This window comes from Anolis carolinensis, chromosome 5, assembly GCF_035594765.1.
Source record: "Anolis carolinensis isolate JA03-04 chromosome 5, rAnoCar3.1.pri, whole genome shotgun sequence".
In the NCBI taxonomy this organism is placed as follows: Eukaryota; Metazoa; Chordata; class Lepidosauria; order Squamata; family Dactyloidae; genus Anolis; species Anolis carolinensis.
The window spans coordinates 66,945,435-66,971,112 of NC_085845.1; the positions used below are offsets into that span (position 1 = coordinate 66,945,435).

Sequence of the window (25,678 nt, forward strand, 5' to 3'; positions counted from 1 at the left end):
ATTGGGTAAAAACAATTATTCCTCTCCCTCTAATTAGGACTTTATTTTTCTTTTCTTTTTTGTTGTATGAACGTAGAGGCATGGATGAGAGGTTGTGCTGCCAAGTGTAGTGTTTCTGGGATGTGTAGTTTTGTTGTTTTGTCCTAGGCCGAAATTTCATTATCCTTTTATATATATAGATTGTATGTACATACAACTTGTAAGCCGCTGAGTCCCCTTCGGGGTGAGAGAGGGTGGAGTATAAACGTAGCAAATAAATAAATAAATGATTGTTGTTGGGGTTTTTTTTTGCACTACAAATAAGACATGTGCAATGTGAATAGGAATTTGTTCGGGTTTTTTTCCAAATGATAATTCAGCCCCTCAACAATCTGAGGGACCATGAACCGGCCCTCCACTTTAAAAGTTTGAGGACCCCTGCGTAAGAGCTTCTATCTCATCCACAATCCCCAAGGCTACTTTGGTGGCAAGGTTGGGTTGCCAAATCATTCCACAGCGGTGTGTTTGGGTGAATGGAGAGCCGAGCCACCTCGCCCATAGATGGCGTGCTTTCGGCGTGATTGATGCTTGGGCGGACCAAAGGGAAGCCCGGCGAGAGGGCGGCTGACGTCACTGGCCCCGCCTTCCAATCCTCAGCGCACATGGCTGGCTGTCATTCAGGCGTCGCCTCCTCCCCCCTCCCTCCCTCCCTCGCTGGTCCCTCCTCCCTCGCGGGGCTCGGCGGGCTTCCGGAGGTGAGCTGAGCGCGCGGGGATGCGGTGAGGCGCCCGGAGAGCCCTCAGAGCGGAGGCTGCCTGGCCGGGGATGAGGAGGAGGCGGCGGCGCGGGCGAGGAGGCGAGGGGCGCGGGAGATGCGCTGCTCCGCGGCGGCGGCTCCCGGAGCAGCATGTTGGCCGACCCTGCTAACCCGGAGCCGGGAAGGAGCCCCGCGGCTGGCTCCAACTCCCTGGCGGCGCCAGGCCCCGGCGCCTTGGCAACCACGGCCGCGGAGGGCGACGGCGAGGAGGAGGAGGAGGAAGCCGAGGGAGGCGGCCCTCGCCGCGGCTGCTCCCGCCTCGCCCTGGCGCTTGGAGCGGCCTCGGCCCTCGTCCTAGCCCTGTTCCTGGCCGAAGAAGCAGCAGGAGGAGGAGGAGGAGAGGCGGCTGCCGCCGCGGCCTGGCTTCCGCTTCGCTTCGCCCTCTACCTGCTCAGCGGCGCCGGAGCCTTTCTCCTCGGCGCCCTCCTGGCCCTGGGCCTCCGCAGCCGGCGGCGACCCCGGCCCACACACGATTTCCTCGCCGCCTGGAAGCGCCGCCACCCAGGAAGGGAACGGAGCGCTTCTCCCTTATTACATGCGGCGGAGGTAAATAGCAGGGGGGGATCTCGGTATCCGCGGCTGACTTGACTGCCGTGGGAATCTCTGTATCCGCGGGGGGGGGGGGGGTTGCTCATAGGGTCATAGGTTTGGCTCATATTATTATCATAGAATTATAGAATAATAAAATAGAATAGTATAATAATATAATAGTGGAATAATATATAGCAATCATAATAAAAGGTAAAGGTTTTCCCCTGATGTTAAGTCCAGTCGTGACCGACTCTGGAGGTTGGTGCTCATCTCCATTTCTAAGCCGAAGAGCCGGCGTTGTCCGTAGACACCTCCAAGGTCATGTGGCCGGCATGACTGCATGGAGCGCCGTTACCTTCCTGCCAGAGCGGTACCTATTGATCTACTCACATTGGCATGTTTTTGAACTGCTAGGTTGGCAGAAGCTGGAGCTAACAGCGGCTGCTCACGCCGCTCCCGGGGTTTGAACCTGGGACCTTTTGGTCTCCAGCTCAGTGCTTTAACGCCACCGGGGCTCCTATAATAATAGTAACAGATAATAATAATACAATACATAATATGGCGCATAGTGGTGCAGCGTGTTAAAACGTTGAGCTGCTGAACTTGCGGAATGAAAGGTCGCAGGTTCGAATCTGGGGAGCAGAGTGAGCATCCGCTGTTAGCCCCAGCTTCTGCCAAACTAAACGTTTGAAAACTTGCAAATGTGAGTAGATCAATAACTACCGTTCTGGTGCGAAGATAATGGTGTTCCATGCAGTCATGCCAGCCACATGACCTTGGAGGTGTCTACGGACAACGCTGGCTCTTTGGATTAGAAATGGAGATGAGCACCAACCCCCAGAGTCGGACACAACTAGACTTAATGTCAGGGGAAAATCTTTACCTTTTACTATGGCGCATAGGACATCCCTAGATAGGTGTTACCTCAAATCCGTGGATGCTAAAGCCCTGTTGTATACAATGACATCCCCTTAAGTCACTGCATCCTTTAAGTCTGTGGGACCCTCACCCCTACCCCTTAGCTCAGACATGGGCAAACTTCAGTCCTCCGCGTATTTTGGACCTCAACTCCCATAATTCCTAACAGCTGGTAGGGTCGAAGTGCCGAAGTTAGCCCATGCCTGAGCTAAGGGGTAGGAATGAAGGCCCCACAGACTAGGAAGCAGTGACTTAAAGTGACATCATTGTATACAACACCCAGAGGGTCAAAGTTTGCCCATGCCTGGGATCAGGAGAAAGGTTCATTTATTTATTTTTTTGCTTTTGGGCGCATCTACAGTACTCTGTGGATTTCATCCAATTTTGACACCATTTTAAGTATTATTTTTATTTTTAATAATAATAATACTTTATTTATAACCTGCTCTATCATTAAGAACATATGAAGTCTCCGGTGGTGCAGCGGATTAAACCGCTGAGCTGCTGAACTTGCTGACCCAAAGGTTGTCTGTTCAAATCCAGGGAGCGGAGAGAGCTCCTGCTGTCAGTCACAGTTTTGCCAACCTAGCAATTCGAAAACATGCAAATGTGAATAGATGAATAGGCACCACTCCAGTGGGAAGGTAATGGCATTCCATGCAGTCATGCCAGCCACATGACCTTGGAGGTGTCTATGGACAGCACCGGCTCTTCAGCTTAGAAATTGAGATAAGCACCAACCCCCAGAGTCAGACACAACTAGACTTAATGTCAGGGGAAAACCTTTACCTTACCCAAGAGCATATAAAATTAAAGCAGCTCTTGACCATCATCTTTAAAAACTTGCCTGAATAAAAAGGTCTTAACCCACCACAGGAAGGACAGCAAAGAGGGAGCCATTCAGGCTTCCCTGGGCAGGGAGTTGCAGAGTCCAGGGGCAGCCACTGAGAAGGAAGGCCTGCTCTCTCGTTCCTTACAGCAAGCTTGAGTTGAAGGTGGGACGAGAGGAGAGCCTCCTGAAGTTCTCAGGGCCCAGGCAGGTACATACAAGGGGATGCGGCCAGACAAATAGCCTGGACCTGAACTGTCTAGGGCTTTAAAGACTCAATGCTATGGGATGATGGGAATTGTGCTATTACATTCTTGCCTAGGTGGCCTTAAAATAAATGAATTGACATTTTCAGAGGTTGCATGCTGTTTGGTGTTGTACCAGCAGCGCTCTTTGCCAGAGAAGGCTAAAAACCACATCAGATGGGCAACTTCCATGTAGCATTGAGTTAAAACCGTGACAAACCACATTCCTTTTCAAATGTAGCTGTACCTCCTAAAATCGGGATTAAATTACCTCTGAGTTCATATAGAGTATGATTTCCTGCCAATTTAGGAGACTTAACAACCATTGAGGGCTAGGAGTGCAAAGTTCTGGTTTGTTTGAATATGGGCACATTTTAATAAGTAAATCTCATATAAAACTATAATCAAGATTAGAACTGCCTTATGCAGGGTAAACAGAGGATAGAAAAATAAAATCTGGCTACTTGGAGAAGATAAGTAAGGGTGCTTAAGCAACTTAGCACCTAATTTCCTGTTGAATGATGCAGAGCTCATGTTTTTGCCTGGGCAGTGACAGTGCAGTTGTGCCATTTGTTTGGTTTCCAGGGCCCAAAATTGCAAAGTGTGGAAAATTCAATACAGTTCAAAGTAGGATTAAAAATACCTTTCAAGTGCTGGTTCAGTTCTGTAGAATAACCCCATCAATTTGTTGTGCCCTTCCAGAAATAGGAACCCAGTCTGAAACAAATATGGAAACGAGCTACTATAGTATTCAGCATTTCACTCTTCTCCTTATTCAATTGTTTAATTTCAGCAGATTTATGCGGTTGTTGAGGGATTCAGCCTTTAGCCAGAAAGCTCCTAAAGAAAAGTACAGATACTTAACTCAGCTTTCCCTGATTTCAGGTTTACAAACTAAATAAAACAGCACACACGAAAGTGGCTAAAGAGAGGAGGGAAGTGAAATTCAAATGCAGCTAAGTGCCAGCGCTATGAAGATGTATCTGGTTGCTCTTCCTTGATTCTCCCTGTATGAACAGGAATGGGTACCATTCAAGGATAATGAAACAGTTAGTTGTCCCCATGAGGTGACATTTACATTTTCTGCCCCAGTTGCCAATATGTTTCAGGTCTCCTTTGCATTTTTGTGGGTGAAGCTTTGCTCTGTTTTGTTGTAGCTCTTTGAGTTGAAACTAGAAATATGAGATGTAACAGACACAAGGGAAGGTGCTAGAGTTGTGCAGAATTGTAATGACACACCACTGTCCGAAGTGGCAAACTTTCTTCTGGAGTGTATTGTTTCAGAAAAAGAGCTTGCAGCGTGGGACACTTATCCATACAAAAAAAAATCCTCACATCTCTCTCTACAAGTAGAAAACTTAAGTGCTCATATTTTCCGTGACAGTTATTACATTTCTATGTAGAGAGATGCTTTAAAATAAAAATGTAGAGAACATGCCTTCATGTGACCATCCACCAGTCAGGCTGAAGAGGTACAGCTCTGGCACAGATTTATCTTTTCAAATGATAATTGAACTAAAGGAATCAACGCTTTGATTGCCATGTTATCATTTAGCTTGTGTGAACTGGCACAACAGAACTGGGCAAACTCCCTATGGGCATATTCTTCCCTTGAGCTTCAAGCTTTTATCCTACATGGCAACCCTTGGCATGGAATTTTTTTAAAGAAGTGAAAAAGAAATCCTTAATTTTACCCACTCTCCCATGTAGTTGTTTTAAATTAAATTTAATTCCATCAGGAATAAACCTACACTTGAATAATGCTGCTGTATCTTTTTTCTCATAGGGTTTTAGATATTTGAAAACCATTTCCTCTTAATCTTTTTTCTTTAGGTTAAACATACCCTGCTCCTTTGACCATTCCTTATAAGACCTGATTTCATACTACACAACATCTTGCTTGCTCTTTGAACAGTGTTTTTATTACCCCCAGAGCTGGTGGACATAATGTTCCAAATGCAAATGAAGTAATGTAGATGGGAACTGTTACTTCCTGACTGTGACCTGTATGCTATACGTTTGCCAATACAACACAAGATTGCCCTAGTTTCTTAGCTGCTGTATCACAGTGCCTACTCATCCTCATTTTTTGTTCTACTAATACAACTAGAGTCATTTTAGATATGTTTCTGCCAAGTCAGATATTCTCCATCATGTAATTGTGTGTTTGTTTTTAATATCTATTTGTATATATATATATACAGTTGGCCCTCCACACTTTTGCAAGCTTAACTTTTGTGGATTTTATTATTTGCAGATTTGATGAAACTGTTTCTCTAGTAACTTTTAAGTTTTCCAGTGTGACACTGCAATCAATTTCTGCCATATAGAGAACACCTCTCTAGGAATTTTAGAAATTCCAGTGGACAAATGCACATAAATATGTAGGTGGGGCAACACCCCAATAACTTCACTTAGGTATTTATTTTAAAGAAATTAACAGCATAAAGGAGAGTTTTTCAAACTGTGCTCCTCCAGATGTTTTGGACTTCAGCTCCCACAATTCCTAACAACTGGTAAGCTGGTTGGGATTTCTGGAAGCTAAAGTCCAAAACAATGGAAGGAGCAGAGTTTGGGAATCACTGGCATAAAGGAATGTACAGCTCTATGTCATCGACTTGAGAATGCTATCCTATTAATTACCACTCATGACTGCTCATTGAACAGTGGATCCATCTAACTATAACTCTGGCCCACTTGCATTTTGTCAGTTTATCAGCAGGTACATTTTAGTATGTGTATTCGTAGTGTTTTTGCTGTGCTTATGTATTTTAATTTGTAACCTGCCTTTGAGCCATGAGGAGAGACGGGTAAGAAATAAAATAATAATGATAATAATAATAATAATAATAATAATAATAATAATAATAATAATAATAATATGACACTTTGATCTACTAACTCGTGATTCAGTAAGAAAAAGAGGAAGATGGATTGTATGATTTATTCTTGACAAATATGTTGATTTCTATACATCGATTTTCCATATTGTTGTGTCGTAACTGTTTACTATTTATTTTAGACTTTTGCCTTGTGTTGATATTAGGCTGGTCTGTTTCCTCCACTCACATGTTTCCTTTTTGTGAAAATGAGATTAGCATGTGCACAACTCCAGTCTCCTCGTATTATCACCTCTTCACCAGAAATTCTCAGAGATTACAGGTAGTGGCTTATCATCTAGAAGTTCTTCAGTGTTTGGGAATGCAATTAATTTGACTTGAGCTTTAAATTTGAGCTCATAAAGTAACTAGATGGTTTGGAACCATATCCTTACATATTCTTGGCAGAATTCCCATATATCACTTGCTCCAGGTTGAAAAATGCCCACTTGTGGTAGAAGACACACATCCTTTATCATCCCTTTGTTTCTAAAACAGTCAAGGAAGTTTTGTTGTTTTAACATCTCTTGGAAGCCTCTGCTTATCCTGGCTCTTTGCTTTCCTGATTTCATTTTCAGTACACCAGATTGGCCCTGGGTCTTGTGTTTGTGCAGATTGATCCTAGATGTGTTATTTTGCTAAGCCCTCTATTTTCCCTTGGATCATGAATTATTTGTGCCTCTATTAGTGCAAAGAACAAACTCCAGATAAGAAAAACAGCAAGAATACTTAACATTAACTGTGATTAGAAACTGAATTGGGTAACTCAGTAGTCTAACCAAAGAGACATTAATGCTGCTTACAAAGAGGAGGCATCATGTAAGTCACAAACCCAGCTCTGCCCGTTACATTAGTTTTATGCAAAATACCTTTTTTCACTCACTTCCGACAAATGGCAGAAGTGGAGTGAAAAATGGAGCCTCCGGTGGCCTAGGGGATAAAAGCCTTGTGACTTGAAGGTTGGGTTGCTGACCTGAAGGCTGCCAGGTTTGAATCCCACCCAGGGAAAGCGCGGATGAGCTCCCTCTATCAGCTCCAGCTCCATGCGGGGACATAAGAGAAGCCTCCCACAAGGATGGTAAAATATCCAGGCGTCCCCTGGGCAACGTCCTTGCAGACGGCCAATTCTCTCACTCCAAAGCAACTCAGGTTGCTCCTGACATGAAAAAAAATGGCAAATAGATCTGATTTGCTGTGATTATTCCAAATTTGGTGTATTTGAGGCCCAGAAGAGACACGTGTGTCTTGTCCATCATTGCCTATGCAGTCCTACGCAGGAATCATATCTACTGGAAAATTGTCAGTGTGATGAATAAAAAGGGAACATACCTTTATGAATTCTTCATTCAGATACCTCCACCTATAGGAAATGTGCTTGTAAGGCAGTCCTTTGGTTATTTTGTAATTAGATGAGAGAGTATAAATTCAGTTTTGTGAATGGTGGGAAGTTTGAAATCTACAGAATTGCCATGCGTTTATTATATGTGGTTTACCCTAGGTTGTTTCTAAGGCTAACTTGTTTCTAAGGCTCGTAACTTATTATATGAGATGTTTGTAGATAGTAGTGGTGAATAGCCATTAAACTTCATCTTTTTATTTCACTGTTTGGTGTTTCTTCGGTATCTAGAGGCTGCTGAATGTGACTGGCTCATGAAATATTGGTTGAAGTTATTGTGAGTAGAGCAAAAACTTGTCTGGCAAGTCAAGCTGCCAGGTGCTACTGTTTGTACACCAAACTAAATTTGTGCTGAGTTGATATCTGCATCAGGCATAGAGCTTGATTTCTTTCACTCCCCCCATATTGTGATTTTTATCTATACATATATTTATTTAAAAAATTGAAACAATGCCACAGATTTGTTATGTCACAATTTTAGTGTGAAATTTCTTGGAAGAACAATGTTATCTGATGGCAAAATCAAATAAATTGGCCAATTATCAAACCGTTCATCAATGCCCTTGGCCTCTAAAATTCCTTCTTGACAACAGGATTTGTTACTGCAATATTTGGATTCAGCCAGTTCCTCAAACAAAGGAGATTTTATTTGACCTTTGATACTATCAACTTTATGCAAAGTATGATTGAATACTAGGTTGCTTATTTTATCATGTAAAAATATCAAAGCATGTGCCACCAAATGCTTTTTATTCCATGCAGTCTGTGGAATCTTTGCTTGAAGATACATTTTGCTGTGCAATCCTCAGGTACCTGCTATCAGCACTCCTGAGGATTGTTACTCTTTGAACGATTAAAGGCCAAACGACTAATTCTTCATCTGCTGATAAACTTTACATGGAGATACACTTCTTTGACTCGTTTTTTTGGATATTCACAGTTGCTTTTCAAATAAAGCAAATGTATTTTTTTGCTATTAAGGGGTGATCATATTTGTACAATATGTTTATTAAACAAACCAAAAGGGCAAAAATTGTACCCTTTTGAGTTCTTCATATTATTGAGACTTTTGAACTCTTCATATTTCTTTAGACAATGTATTTCTAAAAATAAGTGAAAAACAAAGTATAGAATGTCTATCCCACTATATAATACAGCCCCCTCCCAATTCCTGGTGTCTTGATGTTTAGACCTGTTCCTGGGGTTATTTGGGGGGATGATTCAAAAAATTGCATTGGAAAAACCACATCAGCTTTAGTTTCTTAGATATGGTTATCATGATTTTCTATGTGCGAGCAGATGAAGACTGGTTTATGGCATATGTTCTGTATCTCAAGAAGAAAGCTGATGGGGGAAACTGGTGTCATTTTTGAAATGAGCAGAAATAGCTCTGATATTTGAGGTTGGTTTTAATTTTGCAAATACTGTACCATAAATCAGTTGACATGATTCATGTGCACAATATTTGCTAGCCCACATATCTCATACATTTTAGTTCATTGGACACAGTTTCCTTGCTATGTGAAATAAATGCATAGGTTTTTTTTTCAGTTTTACACCTCACTGCTTTATGTATTTCAAAACTGAGTTGTTGTGTGGTTTCCAGGTCATATGTCCATATTCTAGCAGCATTTTCTCTGGATGTTTCGCCTGCATCTGTGACTAGTATCTCCAGAGGATTTTTTTTATTGTGTCAGAAGCATATTGAGGCAACTTGCTTCTGGTGTGAGACAATCAGCTGTCTTTAAAGATGTTGCCCAGGGGGATGTCCGGTTGTGTTACCATCCTGTGAGGGGCCTCGATTATGTCCCTGCCTGAAAGCTAGGGCTGACAGACAGGAGCTCACCCCGTCTCGCAGATTCGAACTGCCAACCTTTAAGTCAGCCCACTCAGCACAAGGGTTTAACCCATTGCCTTTCAAATTCTAGTCTAAATATGAGCTACACGACTCAATAAACAGTGGGCCCTTGGTATTTGATGGGGATTGATTCTGGTATCCCGAGTAGATACCAAAATCCATCAATGCTCAATTCCTGTTTTTATTTTTTTCCGTGTCAGGAATGACTTGTGAAACTGCAAGTCCCTTCTAGAGTCCCCAGTGGTGCAGTGAGTTAAACTCTTGTGCCAGCAAGACCGATGACTCTAAGGTTGGGCTGCTGACCTGAAGGCTGCCGATTCGAATCTAACCCAGGGAGAGTGCGGATGAGCTCCCTCTGTCAGCTCCAGCTTCATGCAGAGACATGAGAGAAGCCTCCCACAAGGATGGTAAAAACATCAAAACATCCAGGCGTCTCCTGAGCAAAGTCCTTGCAGACGACCAATTCTCTCACACCAGAAGGGATTCCCATTATATATAATAGTGTAGAAAATGATGCCCATTATATAAAAAGGCAAAATCAAAGGGTTTGGGGTTTTTTTGCATTTTAAAAAATAATTTCAAGCCGTGGATGATTGGATACAGCGGACTAACTGTGCTTATGACATGCATAGTTAAATGCTATAGCAGTCATAACCATCTTTAGGGAAGTATGGAAGTGGTCTTCACATGTGTGAACATTTGCCATAAAGAATGTGTTCCTTACTTTTCACTCTGAACTTTTGAACAAGAAAGACTCTATTCAGACATTGCTTCCCATTTTATTTGAAATAGGAAGCTGTAGTTACTATATTTGGAATAAGTCAGGCCCAAGGTATTAATGCAGCTTCAAACTGTTTAATATCCTGCCTTTTTCTAAAAGTGGTAACTATAGTTTCTCAGTTACGTTGGAATTGGAAACTGGTTGATTAAAGATTTTCTTTCTTTTTTAAATGAAAGAATGCCTAGGGAAAAGACTTACTCATATCTTGGTTTATTAATACAGGTTATATATTGGCTTGGCTACTGCACAGGGGGATAGATGCTTCAGTAGGAACCACGTATCCCAAAATAACAGTTAGATAACAAATATTAAAATGTTACCAGGAGCAATGGTTTTTCATTATCAAAGTTGAACTGGACATTAATTGACATCCCGAGACAGTTAGATTCCTGGTGAAGAATATTAATTGATGCAATATGGAATATTAAGCTTGTGTGACTCATCTGAAATTGCTTCTTGTGCAGCTGGGTTTTAAATCTCTGCCTATATTGAAGCAGAAAATTTTGTCTGTGGACATTCGAAGATCGTTATGTCCTTTATGTTCCTGGCTCTGTACCAGTTCTAACTTCCTCATAGTGCTCCAGAAACTATTGATGGCTTTGTTGATTGGTTTATTTTCCCCTGTAGCATCTGCCACAAAAAATAAAGAGCCTGGAATAAATTTGCTTCTAATTTTGTCTTTTTGTGCTGAGTGTTTGAAACCCTTTTGGGGGAAAGGGCATGCTTTGAAAATTTGATTTTAAAGCCCTTACTAACATGACTGGAATATCTGAAAGACTACTGATTTTAATATAGTCATGCACGTAGGTCTGAGAAACAGAGGAGCATTTAGCCTACAGCACCTGGTATTCATTGGTGGTATTCCATCCAGAGCCTAACCAGAGAAGACCCCGCTTAAGCTTCCAATATCAGATGGGATCTATTGTCTTTAGGAAGGTCTGTGTTCTGCCAGATAATCTCTGTTTTCATTGCAAAGATGATTTAAGTTGTTAATATAAATAGACTGATCATGTGTTGGAAAGGAACAAAGACGTGTACCTGGATTCGCTTATCTCTCATTCCAGCCTCTGGTCCCAATCCAGTTGGTGGACACACACTCTTGTGGTTGCTAGAAATTGAACATCCAAAAAAATTGAACAATTTTGAGAAACCATGAGTATCCCAGATTGCATTTAATTGCCCCTTGAGATAGGTGGTTAGAATTACTATTATTAATAATTGTAATTGAATGAATGAGAATACATTCAATAAGCTATATGTTTTATAGCTTATAGTTATTTGCCTCTAGTCATTTTGATGACAATGTTGTATTTGTCTTTTCCTAAAAGGTAAATTGGTCTTAAACCAGTGTCAGTCCTACCTAGAGTAGGCCTGTTTAAATAAACAAGACATTGTGAGATGTTGGCCATCTCCTGGTGTTGGCTAAACCTTAAATAAGCAACCACTGGTTTCTTTCCTCATATACTTTTATGAAATCTAAATCTTGGCTCTTCGGTTTACATAATATACATATTTGTGTATGACGGACATTTTGGAATTTGCAAGATTAATAGTGGTGGAGCAAGTCTGGAGTTGGAAGCTTGGTTCAGGTTTTTGGCAACATCGGTTTTGAAGGAAAATTCCAACTTGATGATGGTAATTTCTTCAGATCTAGTAAACAAACTCTCTTGCTTTTATGCACACTTAGGCGTATGCGTATGTGTTTCTTTCTTCTAGAATCTTTTACTTGGAAACGCACATGAAATTGTCCAGTCAAGGAGAGTGGTGATTTCTCATAACATGGATAAAGCTCTGAAAGAAGGTAAGCCTTTTAAGATCATGCAGCATTGGAGTAGGCAGTGTGGATTTCAATGGCTTCTCTGTGTAGTCTGACATGATGGTTGACAGAGTGGTCCAACATTTCTTTGTTCTCAAATAATATGCTGTGTCCAGGTTGGTTCATCAGGTGCTCTGCTATAGCTGACTTCTCTAGTTGAAATAATCTGCAGTACCTTTCATGTTCCTTGATTCATGTTGGGTGCTGCATTCAACAGAAAGATGGAAACAATGAAAATGAACAAAATCTGGCTACCAGTATTAAAAAAAACTCTAAAATCAGGACAGTAAATAAAGAACAACACTAAAAAACTGGAATGCCAGCCAAGAAACAATCAGGGCAAGTTAACACTTCCCAACAAAAGATTCCCCGAGGCCGGGAGCAGCCAGGCTTTGAAACTGCAAGGCCATTCAATGCTAATCAAGGTGGCCAATTGCAACATTCACACTTGCCTCAAACAGTCAAGAGTTCTTTCTCCCATACAGCCTGAAAAACTCACAGCAACCCAGTTATATTTGTTGTTCTGCCTTTAAGTAGTTTACACCCTATGGCGACTCTAAGGGGCTTCTTGGCAAGATTTGTTAAGAGGGGTGCTTTTGCCTCCTATAAGGCAGAGAGTGAGATTTACCCAAAGTTGCTCATTATATTTCCATACCAAAATGGGGATTTTCCATATTCCTAGTGCGATGCTCAAACCATTACACATCACTTTGGCTCTCAAATATATACATATATACATACAGTTCATCTATAAATGTATACCTTTAACACATTCTCAAATAATCTTCTATAATAAGAACTCTTAATTGGGAAACTGTTGTGGATGCCACATGTTTCTACTAGGAGCCAAAACAAAGCAATACAAAATTACAGTATGATTGAATAATTAAATTCCAGAACTAAAAGTAAAAGGATTATTTCAGGATACTATCCTTATTTGTCTACAAAAGTTGATGTAATAATATAGTATCTCATTTCTAAATTTCAGAGTGTTTTAAAAAAGATCCCAAACTTCTTTGCATTCATAAGCTATATTCATTTTTCCTTCCTATTCAAATATTACACATGTTATACATAACATTGTATAGTGTATGGCAGTAAACTATCCTGAAAGCTGTTTAGCTATTGTTGTGTTGTGGGCCTTCTACTAGTTTTCTAGTGTTTGGATACTGATGTTTTCATAGCAGTTGATGAAATATCTTTATTTTGTAGTTTGACACAACATATGGACCTAAAAAATTAAACAAAAACATATCTTGTTCTGTTGTCAAAGGTTTTCATGGCCGGAATCACTGGGTTGCTGTGAGTTTTCCGGGCTGTGTGACTATGAAACTAGTTCCCAACAGACCCCACACACAACCTCTGAGGGTGCCTGCCATAGAAGTTGGCAAAACGTCAGGAGAGAATGCTTCTGGAACATGGCCATACAGTCTGGAAAACCCACAACAACCCATATATTTTTCTAATTGTATATAATAAACTAGCGTGTCCTCAGTTATCTTGTATTTTTCCCAGAACTGTTCTAGTTTGCTAAATTCTCACTACAGTATATGTAAACAATTAACAAAACCCATTTTTGAGATGTTACTATATTGCATTTAATTTTGGAAACATTTTATTCATTTGCGGTGGTATACAGTACCACTGTAGATTAATTGTCATTACTTTTTCTTCATCTAATGTACATATACATTATATTAATGTTCTCAATGGTCTTATTCCAATATGCGGATACCCCAAACATATCCTTAACATTCACAAAAGCTGTAGCATCATTACAGGATGGCAAAATTTTGATACTAAACATTTTTAAACTGTTTGTTATTTTTGCTTTTTTTTAAAGGCAGCATTACCACATTATTACATAGATCACATTGCAAGTGATCCAGGTTTTATTGGTTTTGGGGGTCAAGAAAGTGGAAAGATTATGTTGTCGAAGTCTTTCATGGCCAGAATCACTGGGTTGCTGTTATTGTTCCTGGCTGTATGGCCATGTTCCAGAAGCATTATCTCCTAATGTTTCACCCACATCTATGGCAGGCATCCTCAGAAGTGTGAGGTCTGATGGAAACTAGCTAAGGGAGGTTTATATATCTGTGGAAAGTCCAGATTGGGAGAAAGAAATTTGTCTGAGGCAAGTGTGAATGTTGCAATTGATCACCTTAATTAGCCTTTAATGGCCTTGCAGATTCAAAGTCTGGCTGCTTCCTGCCTGAGGGAATCCTTTGTTGGGAGGTTAGCTGGCCTGAAAGATTGTTCCCATGGGCATAAAAACCCTCTTCTTTGTTTAATTATTAGGAAAAGTTCTCATGTTTGTTCTGCCACCTTCGGAGATTAGATTGGCTGTATCACATGAGTGGCTATTTTCTGACAATGGCAGGAGATGAAATTCATGCCCGTGGAGATCTACTCAATTCACTCCTTACTGATCTTTGGCTCTGTTTTTTCTGTTTCTCAGGCTATTTTGATCTAGCTGTTACTTAACATGACATCCCCTAGAGATGTGTTTAAATGGCATCTTTCTGTTTTTGTATCATTTTTGTGGTTTTAGCATTGTTTTATGCGATATTGTTCTATGCTGGTTTGGGCACTTCAAATACCAAGCTTAAAGCTGAAAACATAGGATTTTACACATAGCAGGGGGAGGAAGAATGTTTTGGGAGTATTTTAATAAAGAGAATATATGTTATATTTTCATTGGGTTCTTAGCCATCTGAAGATAGATTGAGAGGCATCATAGATCAGCTTCCTTGCTTTTAAAACCCTTTCCCCCTCCCATCTGTCAGGGGGATCTTTGATTGTGCTTTTCCTGTATGGCAGAAGGGGGTTGGACTGGATGCTCCTGGGGTCTTCCACTGAAATACTGTTAAGTTTATGTTGGTTAAAATTGTTCTTCATTTTAAATATGGTGTTGTTCTTTCTTTCTTTTTTGAACTACAAACGAGGTATGTGCGTTCATTTGTTCATTTTTCCTAATTAGCTGACACAAACACTTTTCATCCATCTGCCACTGGCCCAGCCCATCTGTCAAATTTTAAAACACAATGCATCAAAAGGTTTGCTCATGGCTGATATATATACATTATATATAATATAATATATAAACATTTTTTGGGATTCCACGAGAAACTTCTTCAAAAAGGGCTCAGAGGCTGAAAAAGTCTGACAATCCCTGCTATATTATATTGCTCAAAACCCTTGGTCTTCATTGGCAGTCTCCCATTCAAGTATAAACCTGACCTTGCTCAGCTTCCAAGATCAGACAAGATCTTGGGCCTTTAGGGTATTTAAGTGCACAGTTGTCTTTATCAGCTACTTGTTGTTGTAAAAACCATAGTTCATTGTTAAGATTTTAAATGGCAAATTGAATGGCAAGCTATGATTTCTGTGGAATTGACAGATTAAAATGTGAGAGTAAGCAGAAGGAAAAGTCATGCATGTAACACCAAACTGTGGTTGATTCATCACTCATTATCTTTGTGAATAACATGAGTACACATGCAGCTTTTTACAGATGCTGGGGGACAGTTTGTGATACATACCTTAAAGACAAATTAACGTAGTTGGTATAACGTAGTATATTATTTTTTGGTTGCCAAACAATTCGCTAAATAAAGATTTTCCTTGTGAAATTATTTGTTTGATAGATGTACTGCATCAAAACATTTATTCACCCCTGACTAGTTAAGGTTGCCAGAATGAAAATTCTAGGGGACTCCTGAGGTTGTGTAGAATGGAGAATTTCAGCACGGAACACTTGTCATGCAGCCAGAACATTCAGCAGCTGCTGAAATTCCCTCATTTGCACAACTATTAGAGTTGTAGGAATCTTCTCTTGTTTTAAACCTGAAATCTGGCAATCCTACTTGTAATACTAGGCAGCCACTTGGGATTTCTGTTCAGGCGGCTGACTCACTAAATCTACATACAGGCTTTCCTTGTTGAACTCTAGTAATCTTTTTTACAATCTATTGTTGTTGTTTTTGAACTGCAGCATTGCTTGTCTCATTTTTGAAAAGTCAGAGAGAGAGAATATAAAAATTTAAAGGGAAAATAACAGAAAGATTTCGCAGGCATTGTTAGTCAAACTCAAGATTGAATTCTACCACATCACCTTTGGTATTGTTTTTATTCCAGTGTTTGACTATAGCTACAGAGATTACATTTTGTCTTGGTATGGCCACCTCAGCCGAGATGAGGGACAGCTGTATCACCTGCTATCTGAAGACTTCTGGGAAGTTGCCAAGCAGCTGCGACAAAGGCTCAGTCACATCGATGTAGTTAAAGTTGTCTGCAATGATGTAGTGAAAGCTTTGTTCACCCACTTCTGTGACCTTAAAGCAGCCAATTCCAGGTAAGAATCTGCACTCCACTTCTACACTTTTTACGCCATTTCACTTAGGGATTTCCCCTTTTTTTCTTCCTGTTCTTTCTAAACTGTGTTGAGAATTGGATAATTATATTAGAAATATTCAGAGTGAACACACTTAACACAATCACAACTGCTAAGCAAGACTACAACAAGTCTAATGTTCATATACTCCTCTCTGCACGTCATGTTTGGTTTGCATTTAATCAAATCAGCTAGAAAGCAGGTCCAGCTATTACGGTTTAGACAAACTTGCTATTGCTCATGTCTTTGGGCGAATCTCTTGCAAATTACTAATGGTTTTGATATTGTGAAGGCTTGATAAACTCTTGTAAAACACCTCAGCTCTGTTGTGAAAAGAAGTAATGTACTTCAGAACTAAGCTGAATAATTGAAGTACTGCTTGTACCATTTTTCCCCTCCCTTCCTAAATAGCTTTTGCAATAGTCATTTTCATGAATGTAATGGATGTGGAAAACATGAGAGGATTTTTCTTTGCAAATAGCAATCTCAAGTCCTGTCAAAATGTTCTAGTATATGAAAAATGTGAAGTAGCTGACTTGCTTCATAGGCTGTCCTTCCTACCAAATTTCACAAAGAGAAACATTTATTATTTTAATAGTAGCCATTTCATTTAGAGCTTCTTTTAAATCACAATGTTTTAACAGTACAAACATATTTTAATTTCATTATTCTCTCAAAATGCACAGCTACCTGTTTTCCCTCAGGCAATTCTTAGCAGTTCATTGTGAAGTTATGTGGAAGTCTTGGTAGAAATGCTCAGGAAAATAGCATTTAGATTTATTGCTCTCAAGAATGGCTCTCTGATTTATCTTATTTCCAGTTTTATTTTGAAAGGCTGTTGCAGAGATACAGGAAGCCAGAATACATGCATTGCAAGTTTCCTTTGAAAAGGTCATGACTAACATTTTTTGGGAAAATGTTAGTTTCTCTAGTGTCTTTCTTTCTGAACAAATTTTTGGGCATATATATACTCAAGTATAAGCTGGCCCAAATATAAGCCAAGCCATCTAATTTTACTACAAAAAAACTAGGAAAAATAATTGACTCAAATATAAGCCAATGAGGGGAAATGCAGCAGCTACTGGTATACTGGAAAAGACTGGGATGGGGAAAGAAAGATTGCAAAATTAGCAAGACTGGGATGCAAAAGGGGGGGGGAGACTGAAAAGGTGGAAAGATTGGAGTGGGAAGGGGGCAAGTGGAGAAGTGGGAAAGACTGGGGTGGGAAGGGAAGAACTGGGGAGAGGAAGGAATCCCTCTCGGCCCAGCAATTCTTTCTTTCCCTCTTCCTTTTTTCCTTTCTTTCCTTCACTTCAATTCCTTATTTCCCATCTTTCCTTTCCCCTAACTTCCCTCCCTTCTCCTTTCCTCCTTCCCTTGCTCCTTCCCTCCCTCCCTCCCTTTTCCTTACTTCTTCTATTCCTTCCTTCCTTTCTCCTCTTCTACGCTCCCGAATCAATGGGGAAGCTCCATTTCTGAGGAGCTGCCGCCTTTGCAAAGAGAAGGGCGGCAGTGATGTGCCCCTTTCTCTCCCACTTCAGGGGCCAGGACCACCGAGAGAGAAAGGAGGGAGAGGAGAGAAAGCTCTGAGAGAGGGGATGAGGAAGGAAGGCAAGTGTGAGAGAAAGGGGAGGAGGAAGGCAAGTGTGCAAGAGAGGGGGAGAGGAAGGAAGGCACTTGAGAGAGAAGAGAGCTGGGTTGCTATGTGGAAAGGTGAGGGTCCTGGCAAGAAGGCGTGGGGCTGAAAGTAGAGCTTCTCTCAGCCCCATACCTTCCCGCTAGGATCCTCACATGAGTATAAGCTGAGGGAGGCTTTTCCAGCCCTAAAAAAGGTCTGAAAAATTCGGCTTATAATTGAGTGTATACGTTGTGTGTGTGTGTGTGTGTGTGTGTGTATATATATAGTATAGTATATACTCATGTATAAGGTGCTCTCATGTATTAGTCAAGGATATGACCCATGGATAAGTCAAGAGTCATTCTATGGAGAGAGGAAAGCACTAATTCTAATTCAGGGAGATAGCCACCCCTTGTCACCACCATCATTTCTCCTGCCCTGGCATTTAAAAAGGCCAGAAGTGGCACCACAACTATGAATAGAGGGATTTAGTGCTTCTTTTAGATCCTCCCAGGATGAAGGATCTCCTTGAACTACTCTATTCAGAGAAAAGCGTGTGTCCTTTTTTTGATAAAAGTTAAGGTACAGCACTTATGGATAAGTTGACCCAGGTTTTTTTGGTTTTTTTTCTAACGTTTCTAGATTTTTACATGAATGTATAGGGTACACTCTGTCAACTATACATAGAGATCCCTTTACTTTATATACATTTGGATAACCGTACACTCAACCTTCCATCCAACCCATGGTGAGCCAAGGGTGAAAAGGTGTGGGATGTCCCAATTTCTAGAATGATTGATCTGTGGACCCCATTTTGGAGTAATATTTGCTTACAGCACTGATTCCAAACTGGTTCTCAAAGTCTTTTGTACTTCATCTCCCAGAATTTCTGAGGCTTTTGGAATTGAGGGAGTTGAAGTCCAAAACACCAGGGGAAACAGAATTTGGAAATCACTGGCTTAGAGGATATGATTGACTCAGCATGGTCAGCTGGCCCCTGCTGCTCCCCACACAATTTTCTGTTCTTACTGACATCTTGCTGCCTGGAACAGGTTGGAACATTATTAAATACTTTCTTGCACTGTTAGTTTCAGAAAGGTTTTTCCAGTGCCTGCTGAGAAAAGTCTATCCAGTATATTCTTGTACACTTGCCCTCTGCATGCAAGCACTTACTGAAAGCATATTCTGATTGGAAATGGAAAAGTAGACTGCACTCTGATCTTTTTAATAGGCACTTGCACAATGGGTATCACATTCTGAGCTTCTTTGTAGATTGATGGCTTTTTAATAAGATGGACTGAAATAATTCTCCATTCTATTATTATTAAAAAAAACACAGTTTAATGTGGAAAATGGATTTTGCAGCCGTTGAAAAAGAAGAGTACTTAAGTCAGAATATTTACTTGTAAAAGGGAATACAATAATATAATAGCAACACTTGCTTTTGGTTCATCCATTCATTCCTTTTCTTCAAGGATGGTATGAACACCTCAAAATGGGTACTAGGTGACGAGGAGCAAGGATGAATACAAGGGGTGGTAATTGGTTAATAGCATCAGTTAACATCTTGAATCCGGGCAAATTTTAAGACCATGCAATGCAGTTTGATCATCTTTTCATACGTAACATGGGAAGAGTGACTTTCCCCCATCTTTTTAAAGGCATAAATGGCAGGTATGCAAAGTGGAGATTTGTGGGAGGATGAAACAGGGATGTTGTATGTCAAGATTTATTTACTTTTATTTTTCTTTTGTAATACTATGTTAACAAATATATCAAAAATAAAAGTAATGTGTTTTGTGCATACAAAATTTCTCTTAAAAAAGAACTAATGAATCATTTGGCTGTGGCATAGTATACTTGTGCCATATTACATACAAAGTGTCATATAAACTACAAAGTTTGTCCCTACCTTGATTATTTGATTACTATGTTTGTCCTTATCTTGAGTACTTATTCAGATCTCTGAGATCTTTGGTAGATGGTTCTTTCACAGTCCTGTTACCTGAGGCTCAGTCCACTTTTTTGTATTAAACAAATAATTTGACTTCACAACTCATACTGTGCAAAGGGAAATGAATCATTGCAGCTGAAGCACAGAAGAGGGAAAAACTTCATGACTGATTTTTCTCATCAGAGCTCAGCAATCACAACTCTCCATGCATTTTTTGTCTGCGTTGTTCCAGTTTTGCTGAATATCTTCCTTTCCTTGCACATTTTGCTTTCATTTGTAGAGAAGCCAGAACAAATGAGTAGCTTGGAGGAAGAGCTTCTATTTTTTCTTTTCAGAATTGTTATATATTTTTTCCTTTTCCTTCCATGAGATTATTTGTAATTTCCCTATTTCAACCTTCTTTACCTTATCACCATCGAGTCATTTTTTCTGATGCCTACTTTGATCGTTTTTGCAATACACAAAGATATGACGCTATATTAACTGTTCTTTTAAATCTTTTGTGGGTAAGTTACAAGGTATTATGTGCAAATTTAGATTTAAATCTTTGTAGACAAGTTCACTAGTTAGCAGGCCTCTTGGTATGACACAGATATAGGTATGCGGGATCGTCCTGCAGCCTTCTCTTGGTGGAAGAAGAAAATGGGATGGGAAGACTTGCACAAAAAAATTAGGGAGCCTATCCAGGTGAACAAGCTCCTTATATTCTGCTAAAACTTCCACTGAAATATTGTCTTCCCTTTTGCCTTACTGTAGTGGCAGAGGAGAAGGAGGAGCAGTTTTTATTTATTTGAAGCATCTCTGCTGACAAAACTAACATTGGATATTCCTTGCCTAAGAAAACTCTATGAAAGTCATAGGGTCGTGATAAATCAACAGGCAGTTTGAAGGCATACACACACACACACATCCTGCTGCTTGGTTGTAAACAAGATGTGGTGTCTTTCCATCTCAGTGAAAACAGTGATTCTCAGCCTTCAGTCTGACAATCTGCAAAAAGACTTGACCCAAACTGGAAGGGGGAGGAAAGAAAAAATTGATAGGACGTGGAAAAGAATTGGGTTTTTTCCCACTCCCTTCTCCTCTCCTCTTATTGCCCAATGATACATACACTATCAGCAATATATTTTACCTAAGAGTACCTCCAAGGCCCCTGTGAAGCCACTAGCAAACATAATGAGGAAATAGAAAAGGGAAGGAGGTGAAAAAAATCCCACTACTTTTTTCCTTGAAGAACTCTGTTTGTTTATCTTACTGCCGCTTTGTCACAGAAAGGTGATGCAGGTTTAGAGTGTGTATTTGTCTGTGTGCTAGGGAGGGTTGTTAAGATCAGTTGCTATGGGGTCTGGGTTGGAAAGATAGGTGAGCTGCTCCATTATCTTTTTTATGTTCACTATTTATGGCCTACTAGGAACTAACCAGTTACTCTGTTAGCAAATATTACTAGCTATAGGCAACCAGACAAGTGGCTCTTCACAAATCTTAGTCTACTGGCATCTTTCTGCTTTCATTGTCTTGTATCTCAATCCAGATGTTGAATTTTGAAATGTTTTTAAGATATTACAGAGTTTGGAAGCTATTTAACAGTAAGTGACTATAATTTCATCTCCATCCCATTTTCCCTGAATAAATTGTGTTGAATTTACTACGCACAAGTTATGAGACTTGGATGCATTTGCTGCATTTATGGCTGCATTTTAACATAATGCTGAATCACAGTTTGGAATTATGAGGATGAGCTGGTGCAAGCACTTGGACGACGCAGTTCCCTAGCCTGCCTCTAGCTAGTTTGGAAACTTAAAATCCTGTCTTGTTTTTGATAATCACAATGTTAGTGGTAGCACTGAAATCTAATCTTAACTGTGGTTTAATTTTAAAATCCAGCCAACCATAGTTTAAAGATAAGGTTATAGTTTTAAAAAAGAAAATATAGTCGAGGATAGACACATTGGGTCAGGGTTTGGATATGATGAGAAACATAAAGGGAATTGGGGTGGGGCATATGAAATGAGACACACACAGACTCATTCCCTCAGATAGATAGATAGATAATTGTATATAAATGCAGCTAATTGTGTGTGGGTCAAAGTGTAAAGTATGTTCACCCAAAAGTGCAAGAGAAATGTGCAAAATTTCTGTAGTGTTATTAATTTAACATGGCTCAGGTGGATGAACATGTTCTGTTTTTTTCCCTAGGGTGAATGAAGGGGAAAGCAAAGGATTGTAAGAATATATATAGTTGCATCACATGTTCAATTCCTATTTTGCAATTGCAGTAACATAAATACAACAAAGCTAATGGTTTTTTTGGTACATTTTTATATATAGCTAATCTTTATGGGTCTCATTTTTTAAGCAATGGTGGCTAGAAGATAACAGCATTTATTTTCTAGGCTGGAAGAGCAGCCACGACCATTTTTACTGCACCCTTGTTTGACGAATTCAGATGAAGAAGCAAGATTCCTGCAAGCATGTTCTCAGATTCTGGTGTATTGTTTTCTGCCCTCAAAGGATGCCCGCTCTCAAAGCTTGCGGATAGTCCTTGCGGAAATACTTGCATCGAAAGGTAACTGCCATATTAAACCAAATCTAAGGCACAATGTTTTACCCAAAATTGAGGTTCCAAAAAAGAGGTGTGTCTTGCACTGGATGATGTCCTGGAAGTGTAGTGTTGTGTTGTCATTCTCCTTATTAGTTTTGAAAGAAAGGGTTTGAAAAGTATTCTGGTCTCCTCGAAAGAAGGGATTTAAAGATGGCAGAGTTCTCCTTGTTTTTCCAAAAATGGAGCTCCAAAAGGGGGGGGGGGTGCATCTTGGAATCAAAAATTATTTTTTCTAAAATTAAAGCTCCTAAAAAGAAATGATGGCGTCCTAGATTTGATGAAATACAGTATTAAAAGATGGTTAAGCAATAGCATCAGGAAGTGTAATAATAAAAGCAACCTGTATATTAGTATTAAATTTTAAAGTCAAATTTTCTATAAAAACTACGCACCATGTGTATGCAGTCAACTCAAGTCATTTATGTACACAAACACCCCTTTCTCCAGTTTACCTGGAAATCATACTGATTGAGCAGGGGCTTTTTGCATGGATAGCACTTTGGCCCTTTCTGCCCGGATAGTTCTTTGACCTTTGATAAATGCCAGATCAAAATCTGCACACAATACACATGCATTCACTGTGTAATCCTACTGATCTTGAATCTGCTACATCAGCCAATTAAAGATTTGATTGCTTACCGGCTAGTTTAATATTTGCAGTTTAACAAGCTTGAATAATCCATACTTTCAAAGATGGGATTTTCAGACTGCAGTGATTTTAATTTTTAAGATTGAGTGCCACCTCTTGCTGTTTTTTGAGAAAAGCTGTTAAGATTGCAGTCTAATGTGTCCTTCTTGGCAGTATTCCTCATCAAACACTATGAGGCCTGCTTACAAGTGAAAGATGAAAAGTAATGAGCTGTAAATAGGCATCTTATATGCAGTCAATATTTATATCCATAGTGACAAGCCGATCATGTTTAATGCAAAGATACAGTTTTCTGTGATGTGTCAATTTGTTGTTATTGTTTCAGTACTCAAACCAATAGTTGAGCTGCTGAGTGATCCCAACTACATCAACCAAATGCTGCTTGCCCAGATGGAGTACAGAGAGCAGGTGAACGAACATCACAAAAGGGCCTACACATATGCACCTTCTTATGAAGAGTTCATCAAGCTTATCAGCGGCAACTCTGATGTTGAGTTCCTCAAACAACTAAGGTATCTGATGTTTGTTCATAAAACACTCAGCCCAGTACCTATACAGTTATTTAGTAAGAGAAACAAAATCAAAATTCAGAAAGAGAATAAATAAATTCCAATATATGTGGAGTATGTATTAGGGCCAAATTGGAGAGCTGCAGTAGAAACTAGATTTGGAGAGCCTCCACTTGGGGTTTCTGTAATCAAGAACTGGAGGCAGAAAGTTTTGCTTGTTTTGACTGTACAAAAGCAGGCAAGGCTACTGGGAGCTATGTCTGAGAGCCCAGAGATCTCTACTAATCAAAAGAGATGTTATAGCACATCCTTCATTCTTTCTATATCTGAAAAAAAATCTGAAATCAGAGTACATTAGTTTAGCAGAACTGGAATAGCACATAAACCAAGTAATCAGCAGTGTAAAGTCTCAGATTATGCAAGACTTTTAAATTGAAAAATAAACAACAACCATCAACTTGTTTTTGGTAATGTCTTACATTTGACATAGTTTAGGGCCTCTGTGTGTTTTACTCTTGCACTATAGATTAGGTTCCACTTCCAGATTTAAATTCTAGTTCCTGTTATACACTCCTTATCTTTGGTGCAATGTATTAGACTAAGACTAAGAAAGACTTCAGACTAAGAAAATTTCAGTTTGATTCATATATATACTAGCCTTTGATTTGTCAATCAGCTAATATCCGTATACGATTTTTGAGTAGCTACTGTTTTTTAAACCAGTCCAAATGCCATTTCTGAGTGAAAGCTAAAATATGAAGTAGCCCTTTGCTGTAATTGTACATACATACTTTCAATCTTATCAGGCCTGAGGATTGGTACTGAGAGCCGCCTGGGTTATTCACTTATCCTTGAGATGAATATATATAGAGAGAGATAATCTGGGAGGGCAAAAGTGAAAAGTCCTTTCAGACACACTGATCAAGCAATAAAGCCCTGAACTTCAGAACAAGATCTAAGGCAGGTGGAGGAAGGAAGAACCAAGCATAGGAACTAGGATCCCTCTAGATTACAAATTCAAACCCCTGAGATCTTATTCCAGAAAAAGATGAAAACAGACTACTCTGAAAAACAATTGGAGAGATTTCAGATATGTTGAATATGATGGAATAAAGACATTGCTAATGTCTTTCTAGTGATTTTGTGCTGATTTATTTTAGTGGTTGTTGTTTTCTCAAGCTTGTGCTTTCAGCTCTGGTGGCTCTTTTTGGGACTTTCAAAGAATTAACTCTGTTGTTCCACTGGATCATTATTGCTCTTATTTGATTTAATTGGAAATTCTGCAAACAAAAATGTCTAGCAAAGCTTTCTCTGAAGCCCTCCACTTACTCTTTTCTATGCCAAAACATCTGGTTGTCGAACATTTTTTATTTCTGGGTTCTTATCTTGAGACCATCAACAATTGATAGAATTCCCAAACCTGTTTCCTTGATTCAAAACTGTGTATAGCCATTGTCAAGCAATGAATGGGTTTGTGCATATTCTGAATCCTAAGTGTTCACGTTGTGTACATTTGGAGGGTATAAAATATCAGGTAGAAACCAGATGTCCTTCATGTGATGATAAACTGTAGTTCCCATTTCTGTGACCATTGGCCATGTTGTTCATCAGAGTTAAGGGAAGCTGGGATTTATCAGTATCTGGAAGGTTCCCCAAGCTTGTTGCATAACTTTTATAGCTACATTTCTAATGAGCACAGACTTTGGTACCCTGAACCAACACTATCCCTTATCCATGGAAATGAAAATGAGATTATATACATCAGACTGTCAGGATAAAAGCAATGGAAGAATCTGCAGGTAGATAGCCTTACCTGCTTAGAGAATCAATCCTCATTGCTGTTGAAATGCTTCTGATTATTGTGCATGCTAATGTAGCCAAATGGAACATAAGGAGCTGGATAA

General features: G+C 39.8%; 1 protein-coding gene across 3 annotated transcripts in view; it reads left to right on the forward strand.

The window, feature by feature from the left end:
• The first annotated feature begins 686 nt into the window (after nucleotides 1-686).
• Nucleotides 687-25,678, forward strand: part of snx25 (sorting nexin 25) — a 70,557-nt gene continuing 45,565 nt past the window's right edge. The window contains exons 1-5 of one of the 3 annotated variants that reach the window (XM_062981415.1): nucleotides 687-1,342; nucleotides 11,950-12,034; nucleotides 16,187-16,403; nucleotides 22,408-22,580; nucleotides 23,591-23,777. In XM_062981415.1, the coding sequence (XP_062837485.1) occupies nucleotides 887-1,342; nucleotides 11,950-12,034; nucleotides 16,187-16,403; nucleotides 22,408-22,580; nucleotides 23,591-23,777 (1,118 nt within the window). In that variant the 5' untranslated portion in view covers nucleotides 687-886. The remainder of the gene's footprint in view (nucleotides 1,343-11,949; nucleotides 12,035-16,186; nucleotides 16,404-22,407; nucleotides 22,581-23,590; nucleotides 23,778-25,678) is intronic. The other 2 variants (XR_010006419.1, XM_008111812.2) reach the window with 2 other exon arrangements.